This window comes from Passer domesticus, unplaced genomic scaffold (assembly GCF_036417665.1).
Source record: "Passer domesticus isolate bPasDom1 unplaced genomic scaffold, bPasDom1.hap1 HAP1_SCAFFOLD_159, whole genome shotgun sequence".
In the NCBI taxonomy this organism is placed as follows: domain Eukaryota; kingdom Metazoa; phylum Chordata; class Aves; order Passeriformes; family Passeridae; genus Passer; species Passer domesticus.
In genome coordinates, this window is record NW_026989947.1 from 55,540 (window position 1) to 71,817 (window position 16,278).

Genomic DNA, 16,278 nt, shown 5'->3' on the forward strand with positions numbered 1-16,278 from the left:
TTGGGGGGTTTTGGTGGGGTTTGGAGTAGCCATGGTGGCATTTCAAGGCTCCTGATCAGACTTTGGGGGGTCCTGAGTGGATTTTGGGGAGTCCTGGGTGGATTTTGGGGAGTCCTGAGTGGGTTTTGGGGGGTCCTGGCTGGATTTCGGGGGGTTCTGATGGTGTTTGGGGGGTCCTGATGGATTCAGGGGTCCTGATGGGGTTTGGGGTGGGTCTGATGGGGTTTGGAGTGGCCATGGTGGCATTTCGAGGCTCCTGATCAGACTTTGTGGAGTCCTGAGTGGATTTTGGGGGTCCTGGCCGAATTTTGGGGGGTCCTGGTGGGATTTTTGGGGGGTCCTGACCAGTTTTTGGGGGTCCTGATCTGATTTTGGGGGTCCTGGTGGGATTTGGGGGGTCCTGACCAGTTTTTGGGGGTCCTGATCTGATTTTGGGGGTCCTGGTGGGATTTTGGGGTCCCGATCAGATTTTGGGGGCTTTGATGGGATTTTGGGGGCCCGGACCCCCGGGACCCCCCCAGAGCGGTGCTGAGGGGGGGGTTGGGCTGTTTTTGGGGTTCTGGGGGTTTTGGGCCCCCCCCAAATCCGGGTTCAGAAGTTTTGGGGTCAAACGTTGGATTTTTGGTAAATAAAGGCGAGTTTTGTTTTGTGACAGCGGCTCTTGGGCTTTTCCGCGCGTGACGTCACGGGGATGGGCGGGAAAGGGTTTATCGCCGTGACGTCGCGCTGGTGACGTCACACATGCAAAAAAGGAGAAAATTGAACAAAATAAATAAAATCGAAAACAATCCTGGCGTCTTTTGGGCCTCTGGCGCCGCCGTCGGGAGGCGCGGAGTCTCGCGAGAGGGAGGGCGGGAAGTCTCGCGAGAGCGGCGGGCGTGAGGGACGCGGAGCGGCCGCGGGGCCGGGCCGGGAACCGGGACCGGAACCGGGGACAGGAACGGGACAGGAGCCGGGACAGGGGCCGGGAACCGCCGCAGGAGCCGGGCCCGGAGCGGAGAGCCGCGGGTGAGCGGGAGGGAGGCGGCGGCGGCGGCGGCGGAGCCCTCAGAGCCCTCAGAGACCTTTTAGAGCCCTCAGAGACCCCTCAGAGCCCTCAGAGACCTTTTAGAGCCCTCAGAGACCCCTCAGAGCCCTCAGGATCCCCTCAGAGCCCTCAGAGACCCCTCAGAGCCCTCAGAGACCCCTCAGAGACCCTCAGAGACCCCTCAGAGCCCTCAGAGACCCCTCAGACACCCCTCAGAGACCCCTCAGAGCCCTCAGAGACCCCTCAGAGACCCCTCAGAGACCTCAGAGACCTCAGAGACCTTTTAGAGCCCTCAGAGACCCCTCAGAGCCCTCAGAGACCCCTCAGAGCCCTCAGGATCCCCTCAGAGCCCTCAGAGACCTTTTAGAGCCCTCAGGATCCCCTCAGAGCCCCTCAGAGACCCCTCAGACCCCTCAGAGCCCTCAGGATCCCCTCAGAGCCTCAGAGACCCCTCAGAGACCCCTCAGAGCCCTCAGAGACCCCTCAGAGCCCCCCCGGAGCCTCGGGGCACCCTCAGGACCCCCTCAGACCTGTCAGAGCTCCCCCGGTTCCCTCAGGATCCCCCTGAGGACCTCTCCAGACCCCTCTGAAGCCCCCCCGAGCCCCCCAGACCCCTCAGAACTCCCCCCAGAATCCTCCTGGTTCTCTCAGGACCCGTGAGAGCCCCCCCAGACCCCCCTGAAGCCCCCCAGGACCCCCCCAGACCCCTCAGAGCCCCTCTGAAGCCCCCCCAGACTCCTCAGAACTCCCCTCAGAGCCCCCCTGGTTCCCTCAGGACCCCCCCCGACCCTCAGAGCCCCCCCAGGACCCCCCAGACCCCTCAGAGCCCCCCAGACCCCCCTGAAGCCCCCCAGGACCCCCCCTGAAGCCCCTCAGAGCCCCCTCAGGACCCCTCTGGTTCTCTCAGGACCCCCCTGAAGCCCCCAGAGCCCCCCCCAGACCCCTCAGAGCCCCTCAGGACCCCCCTGGTTCCCTCAGGACCCCTCAGAGCCCCCCAAGACCCCCCTGAAGCCCCCCAGAGCCCCCCAGACCCTTCTGAAGACCCCCAGGACCCCTCAGAGCCCCCCCAGACCCCTCACAGCCCCCTCAGGACCCCCCTGAAGCCCCTCAGAGCCCCCTCAGGACCCCCCAGACCCCCCTGAAGCCCCCCAGGACCCCCTCAGAGCCCCCCTCGTTCTCTCAGGACCGCCCCAGACCCCCCAGAGCCCCCAGGACCCCCTGAAGCCCCCCAGCCCCCCGGCATGTCGGACAGCGAGGACAGCAACTTCTCGGAGGAGGAGAGCGAGCGCAGCAGCGACGAGGGCGACGAGCGCGAGGTGAGGCCGAAGGCTCGGGGGGGGTTTGGGGGTCCCCGGGGGGGTCCCTGACCCCCTGCCCACCCCCCCCCAGGCCGAGGAGCAGCGCGGGGGGGGCAGCGGGAAGGAGGAGGCCGAGGAGGAGGAGGAGGAGGAGGAAGAGGAGGAGGAGGAGGAGGAGTACGACGAGGAGGAGGAGGAGGAGGAGGACGATGACCGGCCGGCCAAGAAACCCCGGCACGGGGGCTTCATCCTGGACGAGGCTGGTGAGGGGCTGGGGGTTTGGGGGGAGTTTGGGGGTCTCTGGGGGGAGTTTGGGAGGGGTTTGGGGGGTTTCAGGGGGTCTGGGGAGGGTTTGGGGGCTCTGGGGGGGATTTGGGGGGGGATTATGGGGGTTTGGGGGGGATTTGAGGGGGTTTGGGGGGCTCTGGAGGGAGTTTGGGAGGGATTTGGGGGGGGTTGACAGGGATTTGGGGGCTCCAGGAGGGTTTGAGGGGATTTGGGGGGGCTCTGGAGTGGTTTTGGGGGTGTTTGGGGGTCTCTGGGGGGGGGTTGAGGGGAGTTTGGGAGGGATTTGAGGGGGTTGAGGGGATTTGGGGGGGTTTGGGGGCTCCAGGGGGGTTTGAGGGGATTTGGGGGGCTCTGGAGGGGTTTTGGGGGGGTTTGGGGAGTTGGGGGGATTTGAGGGCTTTGGGGGGGATTTGGGGGTCTCTTGGGGGGGTTTCAGGGGTCTGGGGAGGGTTTGGGGGTCTCTGGGGGGGTTTGAGGGGAGTTTGGGAGGGATTTGGGGGGGTTGAGGGGATTTGGGGGGCTCTAGAGGGAGTCTGGGGGAGGTTTTGGGGTCTCTGGAGGGGTTTGGGGGGGCTTGAGGGGGTGTTTGAGGGGGTTTGGCAGGGATTTGGGGGGTCTGGGGAGGGTTTGGGGGTCTCTGGAGAGAGTTTGAGGGGGTTTGGGGAAGTTGGGGTCTTTGGGGGGGCTTTTGCGGGTCTCGGGGGTCTCTGGGGGGGTCCCTGGGGGTCTCAGGGGCAGTTTTGGGGGTCCCTGGGGTTTTGGGGGTCTCTGGGGGGGTCCCTGGGGGTCTCAGGGGCAGTTTTGGGGGTCCCTGGGGGTTTTGGGGTCTCTGGGGGGTCCCTGGGGGTCTCAGGGGCAGTTTTGGGGGTCCCTGGGTGTCTCTGGGGTCCCTGGGAGGGTCCCCGGGGCTCTCGGGGTCCCTGGGAGGGTCCCTGGGGGTTTTGGGGCTCCCTGGGAGGGTCCCGGGGGTTTTGGGGGTCTCTGGGGGGGTCCCCGGGGGTCTCAGGGGCAGTTTTGGGGGTCCCTGGGGGTTTTGGGGCTCCCTGGGGGGGTCCCCGGGGGTCTCGGGTCCCTGGTCACCGCTCCCTCCCGCAGACGTCGACGATGAGTACGAGGATGAAGATCAGTGGGAGGACGGGGCCGAGGACATCCTGGAGAAAGGTGGGTCTGGGGGCTCTGCTGCCCCTCCCCCGTCCCCAAACCCCCCTCTCCCTCCCCAAAATCCCTCCCCAATCCCCAAAACTGCCTTTCCTTCCCCAAATCCCTTTTCCCTCCCCAATCCCCAAATCCCCTTTTCCTTCCCCAAATCCCCTCCCCAATCCCCAATCCCAAATCCCTTTTCCCTCCCAATCCCCAAATCCCCTTTTCTCCTTTTCCTTCCCCAAATCCCTTTTCCCTAGCAATACCCTTTCCCCACCCCCAAACCCCCTTTCCCTGGACCCCATTTTCCCCCAAATCCTCTTTTCCCTAAATCTCCTTTTTTCCCCGAAATCCCTTTTTCCCAAATCCCCTTTCCCTCCCCGAATCCCCCTTTCCTTCCCCAAAATCCCCTTTTCCCTAATTCTCTCTTCCACCACAATCCCCTTTTTCTCCCCAAATCCCTTTTTCCTCCAAATCCATTTTTCCTGAAATCCCCTTTTTCTCCCCAAATCCCTTTTTTCCCCCAAACCCCCTTTTTCCCTTCAAATCCGTTTTTTTTCCCCCAAATCCCTTTTCCCCCAAATCCTTTTCCTAAATCCCTTTTTCTCCCTAACTCTTTTTCCCCAAATCCCCATTTTCCCCCTCAAATCCCTTTTTCCCCCCAAATCCCTTTTTTCCCCCACATCCCCTTTTTCCCCCAAATCCCTTTTCCTCAAATCGTTTTTTCCTCTTAAAACCCATTTTCCCCCAAATCCCTTTTTCCCCCAAACTCTTTTTCCCTCAAATCCACTTTTCCCCCAAATCCCTTTTCCCTAAATCCCTTTTCCTCAAATCCCTTTTCCCCAAAATCCCCTTTTTTTCCCCAAATCCCTTTTTCCCCCCAAACGCCTTTCCCCAAAATCCCCTTTTCCCCCCAAATCCCTTTTCCCCCAAATCCCCTTTTTTCCCTCAAATCCCTTTTTCCCCTAAATCCCTTTTCCTCAAATCCCTTTTCCCAAAATCCCCCTTTTTTTCCCCAAATCCCTTTTTCCCCCCAAACGCCTTTTCCCCCAAATCCCCTTTTCCCCAAATCCTTGTCTTCCTCTTAAAACCCCATTTTCCCCCGAATCCCCTTTCCCTAAATCCCTTTTCCTCAAATCCCTTTTCCCCAAATCTCCTTTTTTTCCCCAAACGCCTTTTCCCCAAATCCCTTTTTCCCTAAAACCCCATTTTCCCCCCAAATCCCCTTTTTCCCCCCAAACCCCCCTTTTTCCCTAAATCCCCATTTTCCCCCCGAATCCCCTTTCCCTAAATCCCCCTTCCCCGGGGGTCCCCTCCCCTCCCCTCCCCCATCTCATCGCCCTCGCTCGGGGATTTTTTGTTGCATTTTCCATTATTCCCCCCAAACCCGCGCTCCCCCCCCGGTTTTGCTGTTGATTTGCTCCATCCTCCACCGCCTCCTCCTCCTCCCCGGGGCAGAGGAGATCGAAGGTAAGACCCCTCCCCAAACCCCCCCGGGGCTGCGGGCCCCCGCCCCCAGCCCTGCCCACCTTCCTCCGCTCCTCTTCCTCAGCCTCCAACATCGACAACGTGGTGCTGGACGAGGATCGCTCGGGGGCGCGGCGCCTGCAGAACCTCTGGAGGTGACCCCCGGACCCCCGCCCCATTTACACCTTTTCCCCTTTTTTTCACCCATTTTCTCCTTCTTTTCCCCCATTTCCATCCATTTCCCCCTTGTTTTCCCTTGTTTCCACCCATTTTTTACCCATTTTCCCCTTCTTTTACCCATTTCCTCCTTGTTTTCCCTCATTTTTTCCCATTTTCCCCCTTCTTTTTACCCATTTCCTCCTTGTTTTCCCTCATTTTTACCCATTTTCCCCTTGCTTTCCCCTTTTTTACCCATTTCCCCCCGTTTTCCGCCATTTTCCCCTTGTGGTCCCGTTTTTCTCCATTTTCGCCTTGTTTCCCCAATATTCCTCTTGTTTTCACCTGTTTTCCCCCATTTCCCCGTTTTCCCCCTTGTTTTCCCCCATGTTTACCCCTTTTCCCCGGGTTTTCCACCATTTTCCTCTTGTTTCCCCAATATTCCCCTTGTTTCCACCCATTTTCATCTTCTTTTCCCCCATTTTTACCCACTTTCCTCTTGTTTTCACCCATTTTCCCCTTGTTTCCCCAATATTCCTCTTGTTTTCACCTGTTTTCCCCCATTTCCCCTTGTTTTTCCTTATTTTTCCCCATTTCCCCCCATTTTTCTCCCCGTTTTCCCCATTTTTCCTGTTTTTCCCTGATTCTGCCCCGTTTTCCCCATTTTTCACTGATTTCCCCCATTTTTCTCTCCATTTTCCCATTTTCCCCTGTTTTTCACTGATTTTCTCCCTATTTTTCCCATTTCCCCCCTTTTTTCTCCCCATTTCTCACCGATTTCCCCCCATTTTCCCTGTTCTTCCCTGATTCCCCCCATTTTTCTCCGTTTCTGGCTGATTTCCCCCCCGTTTCTCCCTGTTTTTCCAATTTCCCCTTGTTTTCCCCATTTTCCCCTTTCTGGCTGATTTTGCCCCGTTTCCCCCCCATTTTTCTCCCATTTTTTCCATTTCCCCCCCGTTTTTTCCCGTTTGCCACCGATTTCCCCCATTTTTCTCCCTGTTTCTCCTCGTTTTTCTCTGTTTTTTCCCCCGGTTTTTCCCGTTTTATCCCCGTTTTTCCCGTTTTTTCCGTTTTCCCCCTGATTTCTCCCCGTTTCCGCAGGGACCAGCGCGAGGAGGAGCTGGGCGAGTACTACATGAAGAAATACGCCAAGTCCTCCGTGGGGAGACGTGAGTGACCCCTGACCCCCGAGTGACCCCCGAGTGACCCCTGAGTGACCCCGAGCGACCCCGGCTGGCCCCGCCCCCTGATTTTGGGTGCTTTTCCCCGTTTCCAGCGTTTACGGCGGCTCGGACGAGCTCTCGGACGACATCACCCAGCAGCAGCTGCTGCCCGGAGTGAAGTGAGAGCGGGGCAGATAAACCCGATTTTTGGGGGAAAAAAACGGGATTTTGGGCAAAAAAAAACGGGAATTTGGGAAAAAAAAATGGGGGTTTGGGGGGAAAAAATGGGGGTTTGGGGGGAAAAAATGGGGATTTTGGGCAGAAAATGGGAATTTGGGGGGAAAAAGGGGGATTTGGGGGGGAAAAAACAGGGATTTGGGGAAAAAAGGGGGTTTGGGGCAAAAAAACAGGATTTTGGGCAAAAATGGGGATTTGGGGGGAAAAATGGGGATTTGGGGGGAAAAACAGGAAATTGGGTCAAAAAACCAGGAATTTGGGGCAGAGCTAAAAAATGGGAACTGGGCTGGGGGAAAAAATGGGAATTTGGGGCAAAAAACCCAGGATTTTGGGCAAAAACCCCAGGATTTTGGGGCAAAAAAGCGGGAATTTGGGGCTGAATTAACAGAAATGGGAACTGGGCCGGGGGAAAAAAGGGGGGATTTGGGTCAGACCCCCAAAATAACGAATTTTGTTCCCCCCCAGGGACCCCAATCTCTGGACTGTGAAGTGCAAGGTGGGTCTGGGGGACCCCAAAACTGAGGGGTTTGTGCCCAAAAATCCCCTCTGAGCCCAAACCCTCCTGGATTTGCCCAAATCCCGCTGTTTTTCCCCAAACCCTCCTGTTTTTCCCCAAACCCCACTGTTTTTGCCCAAATCCCGCTGTTTTTCCCCAAACTCTCCTGTTTTTTCCCCAAACCCTCCTGTTTTTCCCCAAACCCTCCTGTTTTTCCCCAAACTCTCCTGTTTTTCCCCAAACTCTCCTGTTTTTCCCCAAACCCTCCTGTTTTTCCCCAAACTCTCCTGTTTTTCCCCAAATCCCGCTGTTTTTCCCCAAACTCTCCTGTTTTTGCCCAAATCCCGCTGTTTTTCCCAAACTCTCCTGTTTTTCCCCAAACCTTTCTGTTTTTTCCCCAAACTCTCCTGTTTTTCCCCAAACTCTCCTGTTTTTCCCCAAACCCTCCTGTTTTTCCCCAAACTCTCCTGTTTTTCCCCAAATCCCGCTGTTTTTCCCCAAATCTCTCTTTTTTTTCTCCTCTAAACTCTTTTTTTTTTTTGTTCTTTTTTTTCCTTTGCTGTTTTCCCCAAACTCTCCTGTTTTTCCCCAAACCCTCCTGTTTTTTCCCCAAACCCTCCTGTTTTTCCCCAAAACTCTCCTGTTTTTCCCCAAACCCCACTGTTTTTTCCCCAAACCCTCCTGTTTTTCCCCAAACCTCCTGTTTTTCCCCAAATCCCGCTGTTTTTCCCCAAACTCTCCTGTTTTTCCCCAAACTCTCCTGTTTTTCCCCAAACCCTCCTGTTTTTCCCCAAACTCTCCTGTTTTTCCCCAAATCCCGCTGTTTTTCCCCAAACCCTCCTGTTTTTCCCAAACCCTCCTGTTTTTCCCAAACTCTCCTGTTTTTCCCCAAACCTTTCTGTTTTTCCCCAAACTCTCCTGTTTTTCCCCAAACTCTCCTGTTTTTCCCCAAACCTTTCTGTTTTTCCCCAAACCCTCCTGTTTTTCCCCAAACTCTCCTGTTTTTCCCCAAATCCCGCTGTTTTTCCCCAAATCCCGCTGTTTTCCCCCAAACTCTCCTGTTTTTCCCCAAACCCCACTGTTTTTCCCCAAACCCTCCTGTTTTTCCCCAAACTCTCCTGTTTTTCCCCAAATCCCGCTGTTTTTCCCCAAATCCTCCTGTTTTTCCCCAAACTCTCCTGTTTTTCCCCAAACTCTCCTGTTTTTCCCCAAACTCTCCTGTTTTTCCCCAAATCCTGCTGTTTTTCCCCAAACCTTTCTGTTTTTGCCCAAACCTTTCCGTTCTTGCCCAAATCTTGCCGTTTTTGCCCCAGATTGGCGAGGAGCGCGCCACGGCCATCGCACTCATGCGCAAATTCATCGCGTACCAGTACACGGAGACGGTGAGACTGGGACGGACTGGGACGGACTGGGAGGGACTGGGAGGGACTGGGATCAAACTGGGATGGACTGGGAGGGACTGGGATGGACTGGGAGGGAACTGGGAGGGACTGGGATGGACTGGGGGGGACTGGGAGGGACTGGGACGGACTGGGAGGGACTGGATCAAACTGGGATGGACTGGGAGGGACTGGGATGGACTGGGAGGGAACTGGGAGGGACTGGGATGGACTGGGAGGGACTGGGAGGGACTGGGACGGACTGGGAGGGACTGGGAGGGACTGGGAGGGACTGGGATCAAACTGGGATGGACTGGGAGGGACTGGGATGGACTGGAGGGAACTGGGAGGGACTGGGATGGACTGGGAGGGACTGGGAGGGACTGGGACGGACTGGGAGGGACTGGGAGGGACTGGGAGGGACTGGGATCAAACTGGGACGGACTGGGAGGGACTGGGACGGACTGGGGGGGACTGGGAGGGACTGGGATGGACTGGGAGGGACTGGGAATGGACTGGGACGGACTGGGAGGGACTGGGAATGGACTGGGAGGGACTGGGAGGGACTGGGAGGGACTGGGATCAAACTGGGACGGACTGGGACGGACTGGGAGGACTGGGAGGGACTGGGAATGGACTGGGACGGACTGGGAGGGACTGGGATCAAACTGGGACGGACTGGGAGGGACTGGGACGGATTGAGATGGACTGGGAGGGACTGGGAATGGACTGGGACGGACTGGGAGGGACTGGGATCAAACTGGGACAGACTGGGAGGGACTGGGACGGACTGGGAGGGACTGGGGGGGACTGGGATCAAACTGGGACGGACTGGGAGGGGCTGGGGGGACTGGGACGGACTGGGAGGGACTGGGAGGGACTGGGGTGGACTGGGAATGGACTGGAATCAAACTGGGACAGACTGGGAGGGACTGGGATCAAACTGGGACGGACTGGGAGGGACTGGGATCAAACTGGGACGGACTGGGACAGACTGGGATCAAACTGGGACGGACTGGGATGGACTGGGATGGACTGGGGGGGACTGAGATGGACTGGGAGGGCACTGGGAGGGACTGGGATCAAACTGGGAGGGACTGGGACAGACTGGGATCAAACTGGGATGGACTGGGGGGGACTGAGATGGACTGGAAGGACTGGGAGGGACTGGGATCAAACTGGGACGGACTGGGACGGACTGGGGGGGACTGGGGGACACTGAGAGACACTGGGGGACACTGGAACGACTGGAGGGGCTGGGAACACACCTGTGCGTGGGGTCACACCTGGTCACACCTGTACCTGGGGACACTGAGGCCGCACTGGGCTGTACTGGGCTGTACTGGTCTGTACTGGGCTGCACTGGGCTGTACTGGGCTGTCCCAGTGTCACAGCAGTGTCACACCGATGTCACAGCAGTGTCACCCCGTGTCCCCAGCCCCTGCAGATCGAGTCGGTGGTTACCTGTGCGTGGGGACACTGGGGTCACACCTGTACAGGGGGTCACACCTGTACAAAGGAACACCGGGGTTACACTGGGCTGTCCCCAGTGTCACAGCAGTGTCACCCCGATGTCACAGCAGTGTCACCCTGTCCCCCCAGCCCCTGCAGATCAAGTCGGTGGTTACCTGTACGTGGGGACACTGGGGGCACACCTGTACCTGTGGTCACTGGGGTTACACTGGGCTGTCCCAGTGTCACAGCAGTGTCACCCCGATGTCACAGCAGTGTCACTGTCCCCCAGCCCCTGCAGATCAAGTCGGTGGTGGCCCCCGAGCACGTGCGGGGGTACCTGTACGTGGGGACACTGGGGTCACACCTGTACATGGGGACACTGGGGTTACACCGGGGTTACACTGGGCTGTCTCCAGGCTGTCCCCAGTGTCACACCAATGTCACACCGATGTCACCCCGTGCCCCCAGCCCCTGCAGATCAAGTCGGTGGTGGCCCCCGAGCACGTGCGGGGGTACCTGTACGTGGGGACACTGGGGGCACACCTGTACAGGGGGTCACACCTGTACCTGTGGTCACTGGGGTTACACCGGGGTTACACTGGGCTGTCTCCAGTGTCACAGCAGTGTCACCCCCGATGTCACAGCAGTGTCACTGTCCCCCAGCCCCTGCAGATCAAGTCGGTGGTGGCCCCCGAGCACGTGCGGGGGTACCTGTACGTGGAGGCCTACAAGCAGACCCACGTGAAGCAGGCCATCGAGGGCGTGGGCAACCTGCGCCTGGGCTACTGGAACCAGCAGATGGTGCCCATCAAGGAGATGACCGACGTGCTCAAGGTGGTCAAGGAGGTCACCAACCTCAAGCCCAAGGCCTGGGTGCGCCTCAAGAGGGGCATCTACAAGGACGACATCGCCCAGGTGAGGGGCACACCTGGGGGGAGCTGGGGGCACCTGGGGGGGAGCTGGGGGCACCTGGGGGGGAGCTGGGGGCACCTGGGGGACAGGGGACACACCTGGGGGACAGGGGACACACCTGGGGGGGAGCTGGGGGCACCTGGGGGACAGGGGACACACCTGGGGGACAGGGGACACACCTGGGGGACAGGGGACACACCTGGGGGGAGCTGGGGGCACCTGGGGGACAGGGGACACACCTGGGGGACAGGGGATGCACCTGGGGGACACCTGGGGGGGAGCTGGGGGGCATCTAGGGGAGAGGTGACACACCTGGAAGGGAGGGGGGACACACCTGGGGGGGAGCTGGGGGCACCTGGGGGGAGCTGGGGGCACCTGGGGGACAGGGGACACACCTGGGGGACAGGGGATACACCTGGGGGGGAGCTGGGGGGCATCTAGGGGAGAGGGACACATCTGGAAGGGAGGGGGGACACACCTGGGGGACAGGGTCACACCTGGGGGACAGGGGATGCACCTGGGGGGACACCTGGGGGACAAGGGACACACCTGGGGACAGCTGGGGGGGAGCTGGGGGCACCTGAGGACAGCTGGGGGAGAAGGGACACACCTGGGGGACAGGGGACACACCTGGGGACAGGGGACACACTGGGGACAGCTGGGGGGGAGCTGGGGGCACCTGGGGACAGCTGGGGGGCATCTAGGGGAGAGGGGACACACCTGGGGGACACCTGGGCAGAGGGGACACACCTGGGGGACAGGGGACACACCTGGGGGGGTTCAGGGCTCACCTGGGGGAGAGGGGGCACAACTGGGGGGGTTCAGGGCTCACCTAGGGACACACTGGGGGGGCTCAGGGCTCACCTGGGGGGCTCAGGGCTCACCTGGGGCTCACCTGGGTCTCCCGTGGCCAGGTGGATTACGTGGAGCCCAGCCAGAACCAGATCTCCCTGAAGATGATCCCCAGGATCGACTTCGACCGCATCAAAGCCCGGATGAGCCTGGTGGGGGGGGGGAGGGGATCCTGGGGCAGGGGATCACCTGGGCAGGTCCCTGAGCAGATCCCAGGGCAGTGGATCCCCAGTCAGATCCTGAGGCAGTGAATCCCTGATGAGATCCCAGCTCACTAGATCCCAACTCAGATCCCAGCCCAGCAGATCCCAGCCCAGCAGATCCCTGATGAGATCCCAGCTCAGATCCCAGCCCAGCAGATCCCCGTTGGGATCCCTGCTCAGTGGATCCCCCAGCAGATCCCAGCTCAGTGGATCCCTGATGAGATCGCAGCTCAGATCCCCTATCAGATCCATCCAAATGGATCCCATCCCAGTGGATCCCCCAGCAGATCCCAGCTCAGTGGATCCCCTCTGGGTCCCCCTGAGCAGACCCCAGCTCAGATCCCCTGTCAGATCCCCTATCAGATCCATCCCAGCAGATCCCATCCCAGTGGATCCCCTCTGGGTCCCCCCCGAGCAGACCCCAGCTCAGATCCCAGCCAGCAGATCCCCACTCAGCAGATCCCAGCTCAGATCCCCTGTCAGATCCCCTATCAGATCCACCCCAGTGGATCCCCTCTGGTCCCCCCCGAGCAGACCCCAGCTCAGATCCCCTGTCAGATCCATCCCAGTGGATCCCACCCCAGTGGATCCCCTCTGGTCCCCCCGAGCAGACCCCAGCTCAGATCCCCTGTCAGATCCCAGCCCAGCAAATCCCCACTCAGCAGATCCCAGCTCAGATCCCCCATCAGATCCCATCCCAGCTCTGGATCCCCCCTGAGCAGACCCCAGCTCAGATCCCAGCTCGGTGGATCCCCCAGCAGATCCCAGCTCTGGATCCCCTCTGGTCCCCCCGAGCAGACCCCAGCTCAGATCCCCTATCAGATCCCCTATCAGATCCATCCCAGTGGATCCCATCCCAGTGGATCCCCTCTGGTCCCCCCGAGCAGACCCCTCTCTCTCCCCTCCCCACAGAAGGACTGGTTCGCCAAGCGCAAGAAGTTCAAGCGGCCGCCGCAGCGGCTCTTGATGCCGAGAAGATCCGGTACGGCCGGGACCCCGGGGACCCCCCTGGGACCCCCCAGGGACCCCCCAAACCCCCCAGGGACCCCCCAAACCCCCCAGGACACCCCTGAGCCCCCGGTGTCCCCGCAGGTCCCTGGGCGGGGACGTGGCCTCCGACGGCGACTTCCTGATCTTCGAGGGCAACCGCTACAGCCGCAAGGGCTTCCTGTTCAAGAGCTTCGCCATGTCGGCCGTGGTGAGCCAAAATCTGCTGAAAGTCACCCCAAAACGGGCTGGTCTGACCCTAAGCGGGCCTGTTCCAGCCCAAAATGGGCATGGTCTGTCCAAAATCTGCCAAAATCCAGCCCAAAATGTTCCTGTTCAAGAGCTTCGCCATGTCCGCCGTGGTGAGCCCCAGTCTGCTGAAACTCACCCCAAAACGGGCTGGTCTGACCCTAAGTGGGCCTGTTCCAGCCAAAATGGGCATGGTCTGTCCAAAATCTGCCAAAATCCAGCCCAAAACGGGCCTGTTCCAGCCCAAAATGTTCCTGTTCAAGAGCTTCGCCATGTCAGCCGTGGTGAGCCCCAGTCTGGGGAAATCTGACCAAAATGGGCTGGTCTGACCCTAAACGGGCCTGTTCCAGCCCAAAATGGGCATGGTCTGTCCAAAATCTGCCAAAATCCAGCCCAAAATGGGCCTGTTCCAGCCCAAAATGTTCCTGTTCAAGAGCTTCGCCATGTCGGCCGTGGTGAGCCCCGGTCTGGGGAAATCTGACCCAAAATGGGCCAAAATGGGCATGGTGTGACCCAAAACAGCAGGGTATGGGAAAAATCCAGCCCAAAATGTGCAGGGTCTGACCCAAAATGTTCCTGTTCAAGAGCTTCGCCATGTCCGCCGTGGTGAGCCAAAATCTGCTGAAAGTCACCCCAAAACGGGCTGGTCTGACCCTAAGCGGGCCTGTTCCAGCCCAAAATGGGCATGGTCTGTCCAAAATCTGCCAAAATCCAGCCCAAAATGGGCCTGTTCCAGCCCAAAATGTTCCTGTTCAAGAGCTTCGCCATGTCGGGCCGTGGTGAGCCCCAATCTGGGGAAATCTGACCCAAAATGGGCTGTCTGACCCTAAACAGGCCTGGTCTGGGAAAAAATGGGCATGGTCTGTCCAAAATCTGCCAAAATAAAAATGGGCATGGTCTGTCCAAAATCTGCCAAAATCCACCCCAAAAATGGGCCTGTTCCAGCCCAAAATGTTCCTGTTCAAGAGCTTCGCCATGTCGGCTGTGGTGAGCCCGAATCTGGGGAAATCTGACCCAAAATGGGCTGGTCTGACCCAAAATGGGCACGGTGTGACCCAGAACAGGCAGGGTATGGGAAAAATCCAGCCCAAAATGTGCAGGGTCTGACCCAAAATGTTCCTGTTCAAGAGCTTCGCTATGTCGGCCGTGGTGAGCCCCAATCTGGGGAAATCTGACCCAAAATGGGCTGGTCTGACCCTAAAGGGGCCTGGTCTGGGAAAAAATGGGCATGGTCTGTCCAAAATCCGCCAAAATCCACCCCAAAATGGGCCTGTTCCAGCCCAAAATGTTCCTGTTCAAGAGCTTCGCCATGTCGGCCGTGGTGAGCCCCAATCTGGGGAAATCTGACCCAAAATGGGCTGGTCTGACCCTAAACGGGCCTGTTCCAGCCCAAAATGGCCATAGTCTGTCCAAAATCTGCCAAAATCCAGCCCAAAATGGGCCTGTTCCAGCCAAAATCTGCCTCTTCCAGCCCAAAACCCGCCTGTTTGAACCCGAACCTAACAAATTTGAACCCAAACCTCACAAATTTGAACACGAAATCCCCAAATTTGATCCTTAAACCCCCAAATTTGAACCCAAAACCCCCAAGTTTGAACCCAAACCCCCAAATTTGAATCCAAACCTCACAAATTTGAACCCAGAACCCCTAAGTTTGAACCCAAACCCCACAGTTTTGACCCTTAACCCCCCCCGCTGCAGCCCCAGCCCCGTTTTTGCCCCAAACCTCGGGATTTCCCCCCAAACCCAGATCACGGAGGGCGTCAAGCCCACCCTGTCCGAGCTGGAGAAATTCGAGGACCAACCCGAGGGCATCGACCTGGAGGTGGTGACCGAGAGCACAGGTACGAGGGTCCCCCCGCTGCCCCGCCCCAAAGTGCCCCGAAACCGCCGGAATTCACCCCAAAAACCCGCAGGGAAGGAGCGGGAGCACAACTTCCAGCCGGGCGACAACGTGGAGGTGTGCGAGGGGGAGCTCATCAACCTGCAGGCAAAATCCTCAGCGTGGACGGCAACAAGATCACCATCATGCCCAAGCACGAGGACCTCAAGGTGGGGAGCGCCCCGAAACCCCCCAAAAATCCCCAACCGGGGGCGGTTTTGGGGCGCTAAAGCGGGAATTTGGGGTTCTGCAGGACATGCTGGAGTTCCCGGCGCAGGAGCTGCGGAAATACTTCAGGATGGGCGACCACGTCAAGGTGATCGCCGGGCGCTTCGAGGGGGACACCGGGCTCATCGTCAGGGTGGAGGAGAACTTCGTGATCCTCTTCTCCGACCTCACCATGCACGAGGTGGGAATGGGGCAAGAAATGGTGAAAATGGGAAAAAACGGGGAAAAACGGTGAAAAAATGGGAAAAATCGGGGGGAAAATGGCATCAAACTGGCAAAAAGATGAGGTAAAATGAGGGGAAATGGAGGGGGAGGAGAACTTCGTGATCCTGTTCTCCGACCTCACCATGCACAAGGTGGGAATGGGGCGAAAAAGGGAGAAAACAGGAAAAAACGGGGAAAAACGGTGAAAAAAATGGGAAAAATCGGGGGGAAAATGGCATCAAACTGGCAAAAAGATGAGGTAAAATCAGGGGAAATTGAGGGTGGAGGAGAACTTCGTGATCCTGTTCTCCGACCTCACCATGCATGAGGTGGGAATGGGGCGAAAAAGGGAGAAAACAGGAAAAAACGGGGAAAAAACGGTGAAAAATGAGAAAAAACGGGGAAAAAATGGCATAAAAATGGGGTAAAACAAGATTAAACTGGGGGAAATGGAGCAGGGAGGAGAACTTCGTGGTCCTGTTCTCCGACCTCACCATGCATGAGGTGGGAATGGGGCAAGAAATGGTGAAAATGGGAAAAAACGGGGAAAACGGTGAAAAAACGAGAAAAAACGGGAAAAAAATGGCATGAAAAGGAAAAAAGATGAGGTAAAATGAGGGGAAACGGAGGGTGGAGGAGAACTTCGTGATCCTGT

The 16,278-nt window shown here is 58.3% G+C and overlaps 1 protein-coding gene across 1 annotated transcript in view; it reads left to right on the top strand.

The window, feature by feature from the left end:
* The first annotated feature begins 860 nt into the window (after positions 1 to 860).
* LOC135291937 (transcription elongation factor SPT5-like) overlaps positions 861 to 16,278 on the top strand; it is a 28,465-nt gene continuing 13,047 nt past the window's right edge. Inside the window, 19 exon segments of the mRNA XM_064406180.1 lie at positions 861 to 1,008; positions 2,211 to 2,343; positions 2,417 to 2,588; positions 3,709 to 3,774; positions 5,212 to 5,223; positions 5,306 to 5,375; positions 6,478 to 6,549; positions 6,653 to 6,718; positions 7,242 to 7,272; positions 8,586 to 8,654; positions 10,770 to 11,021; positions 11,933 to 12,022; positions 12,986 to 13,034; positions 13,037 to 13,055; positions 13,166 to 13,271; positions 15,060 to 15,153; positions 15,226 to 15,294; positions 15,297 to 15,361; positions 15,445 to 15,600. Of these exon segments, the coding sequence (XP_064262250.1) occupies positions 2,269 to 2,343; positions 2,417 to 2,588; positions 3,709 to 3,774; positions 5,212 to 5,223; positions 5,306 to 5,375; positions 6,478 to 6,549; positions 6,653 to 6,718; positions 7,242 to 7,272; positions 8,586 to 8,654; positions 10,770 to 11,021; positions 11,933 to 12,022; positions 12,986 to 13,034; positions 13,037 to 13,055; positions 13,166 to 13,271; positions 15,060 to 15,153; positions 15,226 to 15,294; positions 15,297 to 15,361; positions 15,445 to 15,600 (1,533 nt within the window). The 5' untranslated portion in view covers positions 861 to 1,008; positions 2,211 to 2,268.